The following is a 13,353-nucleotide window of genomic DNA, read 5'->3' as shown; positions in this document are numbered from 1 at the left end:
GGAGGAGAGGTGCTCCGGCAGGGGTGACTGTTAGAGGTGGAGAAATGGGGAATCCTTTATGCCCTGCACACACAGAGCTCAGGTATCAGCAGAGGAGCCCCTGCAGCTTCTGGCTCACCTACCCCCGCAGATAGGGCCTAGCTCTCCATCCTAACCACCCTCTTTTCCACTCAGAGCCCTTACTTACCAGCCAACTTTATATTGGGGAATCAGAAGTTCCACATTCCTCAGCTGAGACTTGACTGAGAAGAAGTGGGTGGGTGGGGCTTGCCTCTCTTGACAGCTTTCCTGTATTTGTGGATTTTCCTTTCTCCTATCTCTCACCAAGATTTTACTTTGAAGAAGCAGGGAGAGGGAAGAAGATCAAGGCACAATATAGGGGGACAGCAATAGAATCAGGGAGAGAAGTAAAAAGAAAGACGCAAGGGAAAGAAAGAATGGAAGAAGAAGAAAGACTTCCAAGTGGGACAGTGGTGTGTTGTTGTTTGTTTGTTGATAATGCCCAGGATCTAAAACTATTCACGTCAGCAGGGAATTTAGCACCTAGTGTCACCAAAAGTAGCAGAAAAGCTTAACTCTTTTAAGCTTCCATATCTCCTACAGGTTAAAAATATTGCTTGGAGCACATTATCTGGTCCCTATCAGTCAGGAATGTACATTAGCAGCCACTCTGGGCTTAACTCTAATCAACACTCACAGAGCCCTCTCAGCAGTCAGTGCATTTAGACATCTCCCATTAAGCACAGGACTCCCCCCTCACCTCACCCTACCCTAGATGACACACACAGGGACATAAGCCTCTAACCAAACAGAAAGGAAACCTCAGACATACAGGGCTATCCCAAGACAGCAGCAACAGAGGGATCCAGAGGCAGCCAGATGGATCAGTGACCTCTTAAGGTCCCAGCAGTGCTATAAGGGGAACACACAAAACTCAGGCAGGACCTTAGATGGAAGAACTTTAAAGGAAACATTCCTTGAGTGTAAAGGGTAGGTGATGGAGTAGGGGTGATCCTGGCTTCTTAGGGTCACATGATAAGTCTTCCCTATAAAAGGAGAAAGTGTTTCTTAGAGTTTGTGTGTATGATGGGTGTGGGGGATGGGATGATTGTGTGAGTTACTTTTCCCAACACAGTGAAAAGAAAATAAATGTAACAAGATCCTAAATGAGGAGGAGCAGAAAACAAAGGTAAACACCACAACTTTTCCTGAGTGCCATGATTCAGGCCTGCTCTTTGGACTCTATAGTCAGTCCCCTTTGGCAATAACTAGACACATTTCCAGTGTACTTTTAGGCAGCCCAGCTAAAAAGAGAGCTTTGCCTTTTCCCTGACACAAACTCCCTGGGAGGCAGATTCTTTCTTGGGGGTGAGGAAACACTAAAGATTCTGATTACAAAATCTATGGGGAAGGCCTAGGCCTGAATTCACTAATGTCCTCCATGGAAAGGGAAGGTGGATTCCTAGATTCTGCAAACCACAGAACAAGGTTCCTGGTCTCCAGGAGCGGCTCAGGAAGCATGCCACCAATTCTGAGCATGATCTTAAGAAAGTGGCCCTCCTGGCTTGGCCCAGCAACACATTATCCTCCAGAAACATGAGATTCCATCCTGGCACCTGAGGGACAGGAGTTGAAAACAATACGCTGATCCTATCTTTACCCTCCATGGCCAAATTCAAAACAGATCCAACCCTGGAAAAGATTCAGTGGGAGTGGTCTTTTTATTTTTTTTTCGAGTTTTTTTTTTTGAGAGTCTTACTCTGTCGCCCAGCCTGGAGTGCAGTGGCGCAATCTCGGCTCACTGCAAACCCCACCTCCTGGGTTCATGCCATTCTCCTGCCTCAGCATCCCGAGTAGCTGGGTCTACAGGTGCCTGCCACCAAGCCCAGCTAATTTTTTTGTATTTTTAGTAGAGACGGCATTTTGCCATGTTATCCAGGATGGTCTCAATCTCCTGACCTCATGATCCACCTGCCTCGGCCTCCCAAAGTGCTGGGATTACAGGTGTAAGCCACCGCACCCGGCTGAGAGTGGACATTTATACAGTTCTTTTAAAAAGCAGACTGGTGATATGCATCACGACTTTTAAAATGATCACAGCCTTTAACTCAGTAATTTTGTTGATGAAAATCTATCCTAAAGAAAATAATCCTAAAACAAAAGAAAAACCTAAATGGTAAAATATTCCCTGCAGCCTGCAATTGCAGAAAAAAGCATGCATAGGCTTTGGCATCTGACCAATCTGGATTTGAACCCTAGTTGCTATTTATTATCTTTGATCTTAGGAGTAACTTCTTAGCTTCCGTTTCCTCATCTGTCAAATGAGAAATGATGCCTATCTCAGGGTTATAGTGAGGAAAAGTGGAGATAAGCATAAGGCATCTAGCACATCAGCATAGTATTTGGCAGGTATCAGGCAAACAATAATGGTGGTTCTTATTACAATAAATCTTCCCTTCTAAGCCAGATGTGATCTGATCTCTCTACCTTCTAAATTTTCTGGCTCTTTCCCTAGAGCTTTATAATCCACAGTCCTAGCCACTTCCAATCAGCTCCATGGCCAGGTACGCACATCTCTTCTCAACCTAAGGATAAGAGGCTGTATCTTCCTTACTTCTGAAGAGCCCAGGTGCCTCTGTACCAAGCCTCACACACAGTAGGCACTCGTAACAAAGAATAGAGAAATAAAGAAGGAAATGAAGGAATGGTTAGTACTAGTCTAGGCTCATTAAGAACATAAGCTACCATCTTTTCACATCTCAGGATGGGGCTGGCCCCACTAAAGCCCAGAGACACAATCCAAGCTAAGCCACAAAAAACCTGAAACTGAGATTGTGGGGAGGGGAAGGAAGAGGGTTCTTTGGACAGTCCCTAGCTCAGATGTCTTGTAAAGAGATTGTTTTACTTCCCTTTACCCCATAAAATAAATCTCTTTCCTAAAATACAGTACATATTTGGGGAACTCCCCAAAAATAGATGGTTACAGGCAAATATCACTGTAAATTCTTATGAAGGTTCAGGTGTATTAGAAGTCTGGAGAAGCAGCTGTAGAATTTCAGATGCCACTGAAAAGAAATGATGTTTCAGTTATAAAAGACAAACTGAATACAACAGTAATGTAGAAATGGCTCAGGATAACAAAGGGCTGGATGCAAAGACAACACTAGAAAGGAGGGAAACCCAGCATCTGGAAAGCCAGGAAAGAAGAGTTGGCAGAGAAGTCACAGGGGAGCTGCAAACCAGCTGACCAGCTTTCAGGACCAGAGAAGAGAATTCTGTCACTGACCTAAAAGAAATCCTCAGAAGGATTAAGATGGACTGTGGTGACAATTTTAGGAGGAAGCATTTATTTTAGATCTTTTTAAAAATCTAAGATACTAAATAGGGCTAAACTAGTACTCAAACATGAAACTAACCCAATACCTCAAATAAACTTGCTATTATTCTTCAACTGTAAGCAATCCACACCCTTAGATTGCTATCTGTGGTTATAAAGCTTAGTTTTATAATGCTCTGGGTGTCAGACCACAGAGAATAGAAGAAAGAGGTGTCGCTGAAAAGGAGGAACTTGGGGAAGCCTGAAGCCATGACAGGAAGATGGCTAGAATAAGACAGGAATACCTAGGTCACACATGCCACAAAAGGTTTCTATGCAGACTGACTTTTGAGCAGTATAACACATTTAGGTCTGGATGTTTTCAGGGAATGGTACAAGGACAGCGACCAATCAGAAGCCTGAAGTAAGTAGGAAGTAGGGTAATAGGAAGCAAGTGACAGGAAATTCAGTTTCCATGTTGGTTCAAAAGATATGCTGGATTTTTCTCAAGCTTCCTGTGCTGGTGTGCATTCTCTCTGACAGAGTATAAAGTAAGGCAGAAAATAGTAAAGGGAGGAGAAACTTCCATAAAAAGAAGGGAACATATTTAGCCCTTCTTTTTACATAAATTAGCAATATTTCTATATGGAGGTGTAATCACCAGAGGGTACATGCAGTCAGAGAAGTTACTGAGTAAAGATTGCCATTTCCCTCTCCTGAGTCCTCTCCCTATGTGTTTTTGAGGCCCATTTGCTGACATACCAGCAAGCATTTTGTTCCTGTTAGCACTATGGAACCTAGATGCTAGGAAACACGTAGCAAGACACTATTGGGCCTCCTGTATCACCAACTGAATTGTCGGCGAAGTTCCCACAGCAACCCTAAAGGACCAGGCCTGTGTAGGCCCTGGCTACGGCTGTTGGGCACATGCCTGGAGAAAGACTTCTCTGTCTCACAGGTGGGAGCCTATTTGACCCAGATGTGGATGAGTCCATGAAGTCAGGATCATGCTATTTATCAGCCTCACTTTCTTTTATGCTTTGCTTTGGTGGATATCTGTGGACAGGGCAATTTGGCAAAGATGCAACAAACAACACCCCTCTCTCATAGTCTCTACCGCTTACTGACCACATGACTCTCCAGAGAAGCAGTGAAAACACATTTTAATTATCAGCCTGATTGCTTATAAACAAGGTGGTGAAAAATTAACCTCCCTAAACAGAGAGCAGGCAATAAGGAGGGACATTTTAAAATAAAATATTAGGGTCAGAACTCAACCCACAAACTTGAGGAAACGCAACTCAGGGAGGAAAGGCTGCCAGGTCCTCTGTTTTTGAGTTCACGCCACATTGCAAGTGAGTGGCAACCTTCCCAGCCACTGTCCACTCCTTTCCCAGTCCAGTTGGCAGGGACAACGCCTGGCATGGCAAGCTGCATGCCAGAGGCACATAAGTGAGTCCTTTATTGTGTCGTTTTTCTCCCCCGCCCCCAGCCGATACTCTCAGCCAATCCTGGGACTCGGGGCTCTATCCACCCCACTCCCTATAGACAGGAGGGAGTAATAGTATGTAACGGGGAGACCACCTCACCTTGGCCGTCCTGTCCCTGGAGCCACTCACAATGATGCCTCCTTTGCAGTCCACACAGTTCACCTCCTGTTCATGAGCCGAGTACTTGACAGTGAAGGTGCTGTGAATCTTATGAACGCCAATCTTCCCATCTCTAGGAAAGAAATAAGGAGCCGATCCCCAAGAACCAATTATTCTTTCTGTAGGAAGAGAATAACTCTCCAGAAACATCCTAAGTCTCCAGTGATATCCAAATTTGCTAAGCATTAGGCAATTCAGCCCAGTAAGGTGCTGACTTTCTAGATACATTTACTGCTTCAGCACACCTGGGGCTGAACAGAGCTGAGAGACAAAATATATTTTCCCCTGGAGAATATCAAAACCAGCTTCACTTTTCATTAGAAGCTCTTCCTGTTTTCCTTCTCCAGCTAACCCTATTAACTCCTTTTAGTAAAATCTCTCTGCTTTAAATGGAAAACCCTCTTGTCTCCCTCCTCATCCCTTTGGAGTTAAGACAGAAAAGTCAGAGACAGGCAGAATGTCCCTGAAAAATAAGATGGAAAAGGGTGGAAGGAGAAACCTGCAGCACTTACCCTCCTGCACTGATAATATGCGAGTTAGCCAGAACAAAGTGGCAAACGTCCTCATCATGCCCAGCAAAGACTCCCAGAGGCCGACGGTTCAAGCTGGCACCATCTGGACGGAACTGGTAGGCCAGGACGAAATTAGCCTGGGATATGTACAGAGAATCATCCTCTAGCTGCATCCAGGGCATCTGACTGAAACGATGGAAAATAAAATTTAAGTCATCAAGATAACAGTATGAAAACTCAACTCCAATCTTTGAAGAGGCTGACCAATCCCTAACTTAGGATAACAAGGCTTATTATCTATACTTGATACCCTCCTTCAAAATTACCTACCCCTCAGCTATCCTCAGAAAACTAGAGTAACTGAACTTTGTGGTGATCTAATCTTCCTTGGACTTTCTAAAAGAGACTCAAAATTAAAAGACCAACTAAATACCACTTTTAATTGGAGAATATTTAATATTTCAATTACTGGCTACCTGGACTTCTCATGGGTAGGCAGAGCTTACAAAATTCAATGGTCAAGGGGTGACAAGGGTAAAAAAGAAATCTCCGGCCGGGCACAGTGGCTCACACCTGTAATCCTAGCACTTTGGGAGGCCAAGGCAGGTGGATCACCTGAGGTCAGGAATTCGAGACCAGCCTGACCAACATGGTGAAACCCCGTCTCTACTAAAAATACAAAATTAGCCGGGCATGGTGGTGCATGCCTGTAATCCCAGCTACTCCAGAGGCTGAGACAGAAGAATCGCTTGAACCCGGGAGGCGGAGGTTGCAGTGAGCCGAGATCGTGCCACTGTACTCCAGCCTGGGTGACAGAGGGAGACTCTGTCTCAAAAAGAAAAAAGAAAAGAAATCTTCTAGCCAGGTGAAATAACTTTCTTTCATTCAGCATCCTCATCGATTTGAAGTATAAGTGGGAAGTTTCAAGGTTCTAGGATTCCCATACATACCTCTTCCGCAATAGATCAGTTAAGGTATGATGGAGAAAAGAGAAGAATAAACCCTGGGAAGCCCCATTCCCTTATTCTGTTAGAGCTAAGGGGCCATTTTTAAGTGAAAGGAATGAAGCCATTTAGGAAAGGATGCTAATGTACTGATTAGATATCTAGATCCTCACAAGGATATCTACATTTCTGTATTAGAGGGTAAGTGTGGCAATGGAAAAACACAGCCCCAGAGCATTCTGCTACAGTTCAGGGGCTACAGAGAAAGTCAGCTCTCGCAGACAACTGATAAGAGAAATCCACAAATAGTTAAAGATTCCCTCTGCAATCTTACAGGAGGAAGAAAGGCTAGAAGGCACAGACAAATCCTGTGGCAGGGAATGAGCCTTAAGAAGAAAGAAGACTAGGCTCTCTGGTGGAAACTAAGTCCCTTTCCCAAGGTGGACATCCCACCTGTCCTATTCTACATAGGGGTCCTAGAGTTACCAGGTCCCAAGAAAAGCACAGGGACAGCTGATTCATCCCCAAGAACAGCCACCATCTCCTATTGCCAAGCCTGTCTGAGCAAACTGGGCTGTGTTTCTTCCCCAGACTCAATACAAGCGTCATGGGAATGTGGAAAAGTTCTGCAAATTGACTTGACGGGCCATTAAATGCAGCTTAGACTTTGTAGTAACTGAGTTTCTGCTCATGAGGTTTTTACAAGTGTGTGCATATATTACATAGAACATGTATAGAGCGTGTACAGATGCCTGCTTTCTCACTCATTATGCACATTCCTCTTGAATATCCCCTTACGTGAGTGTGTGGCACACTCAAGTAGGCAGCAAACAGAGAGGGTGGGAATTTTTGTGTTTAGAGCCATCTGGTAAACAGCCATTTGCCTAGGACAAGAAACCAGGTTCATGCCAGGTGAACAGTGGAGAATCCCAGGGCAGCCTGGTAACCGTTCTGTGTGTTTATTTGCCAAACTGCTTGAAACTAGCCCCAAAAGGCAATGTGGGAAGCAGAGGGTAAAGTCCTTCATCATAAAAATCCGTCTTTCTCTCCTATAGTTTCTTTATCATCACCACAACCACTACCCAATACCACATTATTCACAGCATCTGATGCCAGTGAAACCAGTGGAAACTGGACACAAGCAAGCAAGAAAGGTTCATCAGATGAAGAGGCCTGCCTGTGTCTTCAGCACAGGTATAGATCACTCCAGAATGTGGAATCATGATGTTCCTTATCCATTGCAACCAATCAACAAGGAGCAGTTTTTTGGTAGGGAGTCAAATAATAACTATGAAATCATTTAGCATCAATGAAGCCCAAAAATCGTTGGCATTAGCAGTGCCACAGGCATTTTCTAAATTTCCTTATACTTGTTCTAAGCTCTAACTCCTGTAACATATGTATCCAAACCTTTAGATCCTACCCTGCCTTTTAATAAAGTAGGGGAGAGGACTCACGGAAGCCAAGAATGAAGAAGTAACTCCATAGAGTAGAAGATTTAAAGAAAAATATTTGTAAAATAAGATTAATTGAAACCTTGATTTCATTTATTTCCTTTGATGGCATAAGTTAACAGAGGTTACCTTTGAGTGGTGGAGTTACAGGTTAGTTTTATTTTCTTCTTTAGAACTTTTTCTTCAAATTTCTAAAATAAGCATTGATTTCTTTATAATCATAAAAAAAGTCATTTGTTAACGTACATTTCTTGTATTCCCTTCTTTAAATGTGAAAAAAGTTGTCCTTCTGATGCCCTCTTTGTGTTATTCAAAGGCTCACCAGTGCCACCTCACCCAAGATAGCCCCATTAGCCTCTATGTAGGACCAGATTTTTTACTTTCCATTATGCTTTTATGTCCCAAGTAGCTTTAAAAAAGTCAAGAGGCTACTTGCCTGCATCTCCACTTCAGCAGAATCGCCTCTCGGCAGCGCCCCAGTCTCCAGTTCTGAGACACCTTCACCCGTTCCTTCACTGGGACACTGGTCATCCTATGTCCAGACAGAACAAATAATCCAATCACTACAACTTATTGCCAACCACAGAAAACTCCATGGGCTTACTGAGTCAGGATTCAGGAGCATCCAGAATACAAGTAAAGAGATTAGGAGACCAGGAAGGAGTAACTGTTCTCTCTCCATACTTGACTAACTAAAAAAGCCAAGGAGAAAAGCCTGTCCTTTAAACTATTAAAAATGTCCACAGTGATGCCAAAGCAATCTAATGGAGAATGGATGACAATCCTGGAACCCCTGGATGGTCCAGATTGGGGGGAAAAAAAAAATGAAATGAACCCTGACCCCTACCTCACACCATACAGGAAAAGTAATTCAAAACAGGTCATAAACTTAAAATCTAAAACTATAAAGCTGTCAGAAGAAAACACATGAAAACATCTCTTTGACTACGAAGGTAGACATAGATTTCTTACGACACAGAAAGCAATAACAGACAAAAAAAAATCCAATAAATCAGACTTCATCAAATCCACAACCTCTGTTCACCAAAATTAATACACAAGCCGTCATCTGGGAGAAAAGATTCACAGAATGTATATCTGATAGGAGTTTGTACCCTGATGAGGAAGTCCTCTCTGTATTTGTTCATATATTTTTGGAAGACCAATAAGAAACTCTCCTACATTGTTGGTGGGAAAGCAAAATGGTACAGCCATTTTGGGAAAAAGTCTGGCAGTTTATTATAAATCTAAACATATTATGTACTCTATGAACTAGCAATAACTTTAGAGAAACAAAAACACTTACACAAGAATGTTCATAGGAGTTTTAGTAATAGCCAAAAGTGGTAAACAGCCCACGCATCCATCAACAGGAAAGTGGATAAACACACTAGGGTAGGTTCATATAATGGAATACTACTTAGCAAAAAAAGGAAAGAAGTACTGATACACATTGTAATGCGGATGAATCACAGAAACATTATGTTGAATGAAATAAATTTTACACAAAAGAGATCATAGTGTATGATTTCATTTACATGAAGCTTGAGAAGAGAGACAACTAACCTATGGTGAAAAATTCAGAACAATTATTACCACCAGGGTAGGGATGGAGACTGACTAGCAAAGAACATTTGGAAACTTTCTGAGGTAATATTCTATATTTAAGTCTTGAGGGGGTTTGGGTTATACAAGTGTATATGCATTTGTGAGAAATGGACCAAATGTGCAGGATGTGGTGGCTCACAACTGTAATCGCAACACTTTGGGAGGCCAAGATGGGAGGATCACTTGAGCCCAGGAAATTGAGGTTACAGTGAGCAGTAGTTCCACCACTGCACTCCAGCCAAGGCAACAGAATAAGATTTCCTCTCTAAAAAAATAAAAGAGAAAAGAAATACATCAAATGATACACAAGATTTGTGTTGTGCAGTTCACTCAAATATAAATTCACTGTATATATATTTTTCTTTAAAAAAAACCCATAAACTAATATAATCTAGTCAATGATATGCATGCACATTGAAGCCTTTAGGGAAATGTACTGATATCTGCAACTTATTTTGAAATGCAAATACAGCCAAATATTAATTGTAGAACCTAGGTGGTGCATATATGAATGTTTGTGGTACAATTCATTCAACTTTTCTATGAGTTTTAAATTCTTCAAAACATTGGAGGGCGAGTGTCAACAGTACTTTCTGGGTGAGCTCAGTTAACAGCAATAAGACAGCACACAAGCAACAGGAATGGCACCGTTTGGGGATGGGTTAATAGGCAATAGGGAGAAGAGCTCTAAGCCCCTTAGAGAGTACACCTCTGAAGAGAATTTTGAAATCATGAGCAAGAATTTGAAAATTCCATTTCAGGTTCCCATATATCTCCTGTGTCTCCTTAGCTTGCCTCACTGCCCATACAAGGTACACTGCTTGGGACACAGAGTGATAACTGCCGTGTCTGCCTGGAAATTTGCTGGCCAGGGAGAGATACACTCATTTCTTCCAGCCTCTACTTACACCTTCACATTTACCACATTTTACTAAAAGCCAGCAAACAAGTCCAGCTTTCAAGATTCTAACGGACACAGCTTAGAAAGAATGGTTTTGGCAGGCAGAGAGAAGATACCTACTTCATTTTTAGCTAAATAATACTCTGCCTCCTGGTGTTATTTCATTTATTTATTTGTATAGAATAATTATTTTTGGTTAATAAAGTAATAAATGCACAGGATTTAAAAAAACACACAGATAGTATGAAAGGTTAACAATGCAAAAGTGAGTCTTTCTCAAAACCCCTAGCCAAGACTCTCCCTCTCTAGAGGCAACTATGTATTCACTGTAGATAAGTATATATGCATGTTGCCCAAGCTGGTCTCCAACACCTGGCCTCAAGCAATCCTCTTGCCTCGGCCTCCCAAAGTACTGGGATTACAGGCATGAGCCACCACACCTGGCCAAGTGAATACTATTTTTAAATGATATAGAATGTTATAAATCTCTCTGGATCATTATTCCAATTGCAATTTATTTAACCAACATTTAATGTGGTGTTTACAATATGCCAGGCACTGTTTTCATTTGCCCAATGCCTTACGCATATCAGTAAGTGCTGATAAAGAGCAAATTATATTTCTTATATTTCTAGAAAGTATATTCCTAGGAAGTATATTCTTTTCAATTGGAAATAAGCAATAAGCAACTGACTTTGATTTTAAAAAAAGAAAGCAAGAAATGGCCCAAACTGATATGAATTTAATAGATAACAAACAGAAAATTGTAAACTAAGGAAATAAATCACTTTAATTAGTGCTATTAGGTTTGTATAGCACGTTGACTTTATTAGAAAGAAAGGAGAGAGGGAATAAGAATATGAGTGGCTAGAAAGAACACTGGAAGGATAAAATAAAATAACCATAGTTAACTGTGGGTAGTCAACTTTGGGTGTTTTTATTTTCTCCTTTATGTTTTTACATATTTTCTAATTTTTCTTTTTTAAAAATTTTTTAATTTCAGTAGCTTTAGGGGTACAAGTGGTTTTGGTTACATGGATGAATTGTATAATGATGAAGTCTGGACTTTTAGTATACCAGTCACCTAAATAGCGTATGTTTTGTACCCAGTAGGTAATTTTTCTATCACTCACCCCCCTCCCACCTTCCTCCCTTCTGAATCTGCAATGTCCATTACACCACTCTGTATGCCTGTGTGTACCCATGCCTTAGCTCCCACTTATAAGTGAGAACATGCAGTATTTGGTTTTCACTCCTGCATTACTTCATTTAGGATAATGGCCTCCAATTCCATCCAAGTTGCTGCAAAAGTCATTATGTCATTCCTTTTTATGGCTGAGTAATATTCAAATACTCATTAAAATAGTAATAATAAATGCTGTTGACAAAACTTGTTGAATATCAATAGAGAAAAAAACTGATTTAGATTGCCATCTCATACCACAACATAATAAATTCCAAAAATATGAGGGTGAATTTAAAAGTTTAACTAGAAAAAAACAAGATATATACATATTTCAATGATGAACAGAGATAATTTCCCAATTGAAATGGGGATAATAGAAATTATTCTACTGAAGCAACACAAATGTATCAATTATAAAGTATTTGAGTTTAATGCTATTAAATTTGAAATGCTACATAAAGGGAAAAAAGGTTAAAAGCAACAGAGTAGGGGAAAAATTTTAACTAACACTAAGTTTTATCTCTAAAACTTTTAGGGAGCTGATAAAAATCTCTCAAGATAACACCCTGTCTCCAATACCCTATCATCCATGTGTGACAGAGGAAAAGGACAGTCACAGTGTTCACATGGTAAAACACTGGAGGAAACATCCCCCAAGAATAGTTTACAGGTATGTACGTTAAAACAATTTTTAAAGTACCATCCCACAACTATTAAGTAGAAAAAACTAACACTAGCTTTAATTTGATAGAAGAGTATGGATTTGGTTACATGTTGCTTACAGCACATTCAGCTGGTACAGTCTTTCAGAAAGGAATTCTGTTAAGACAAAAGTCATTAAATGACAGCTTATGATCTAGCATTTCTACTTTGAGCACTATATCACAAAGAAATAATTCAAAAGAAAAAAATTTTACAAAGATATTTATAGCTGCAGCTATATGTTAGAGCTAAAATCTGGAAACAGCCCGAAGGTCTGTCTGTGGGGGAGAATAGTATACTAATGCAATGGAATATACTGCCACTAGAAATGACAAATGTGAGGATTGCAAAACATTTTGGCAACAACTATAGCAAGTAATGGTATTTTTAAAACAAAGTTAAATTTATAAAAGTAGAGGTGGGGAGACTACATAAAATTATGTCTCCATAAATAACAGGTTGAGGCCAGGCGCCGTGGCTCACAACTGTAATCCCAGCACTTTTGGAGGCCAAGGAGAGTGGATCACCTGACATCAGGAGTTCGAGACCAGTCTGGCCAACATGGTAAAACCCTGTCTCTACGAAAAATACAAAAATTAGCCAGGTGTTGTGGTGGGCATCTGTAACCCAGCTACTTGGGAGGCTGAGGCAGGAGAATCACTTGAACCTGGGAGGCAGAGGTTGCAGTGAGCCGAGATTACACCATTTCACTCCAGCCTGGGTGACAGGAGCGAAACTCCGTCTCAAAAAATAATAATAATAATAATAATAATAATAATAATAATAATAACAGGTCTAAAGATGTTAATAGATGGTGCTTTATTAAGTGATCAATTGTTGAAAATATATCACATAATTGTTGATGGTTATGTCTTCCTATTTACCTTTAACTAAAGAGCAGATTAAATAAAATTGAAAAAGCACAGAAGGCAGGCTCAGGAAACTGGGATCTATATCCCAATTCTACCACCTACTAATTATACAACCCAGGTAACTAACTTCTCTAATTATCCATTTCTTCACCTATAAAATGAGGATAATATTTCACACAATTGTTTTCAAAAATAAAACGAAGTACAGC

The 13,353-nt window shown here is 40.8% G+C and overlaps 1 protein-coding gene across 5 annotated transcripts in view; it reads right to left on the bottom strand.

Moving 5' to 3' along the window:
• FBXW4 (F-box and WD repeat domain containing 4) overlaps positions 1–13,353 on the bottom strand; it is an 86,546-nt gene that overhangs the window by 59,783 nt on the left and 13,410 nt on the right. For all 5 annotated transcript variants that reach the window (XR_002730476.2, XM_023206460.2, XM_023206461.3 and 2 more), the window contains exons 2-4: positions 8,312–8,407; positions 5,478–5,663; positions 4,906–5,038 (exon numbers count right to left, since the gene is read on the bottom strand). Coding sequence is in view for 4 of the 5 variants with exons in the window: in XM_023206460.2 (XP_023062228.1) it covers positions 4,906–5,038; positions 5,478–5,663; positions 8,312–8,407 (415 nt within the window). In the remaining variant the exon portion in view is untranslated. The remainder of the gene's footprint in view (positions 1–4,905; positions 5,039–5,477; positions 5,664–8,311; positions 8,408–13,353) is intronic.

Source organism: Piliocolobus tephrosceles, chromosome 9 (genome assembly GCF_002776525.5).
Source record: "Piliocolobus tephrosceles isolate RC106 chromosome 9, ASM277652v3, whole genome shotgun sequence".
NCBI lineage: Eukaryota > Metazoa > Chordata > Mammalia > Primates > Cercopithecidae > Piliocolobus > Piliocolobus tephrosceles.
Note: the sequence above shows the minus strand (reverse complement) of the source record. Positions and strands in the feature narration are given on the sequence as shown.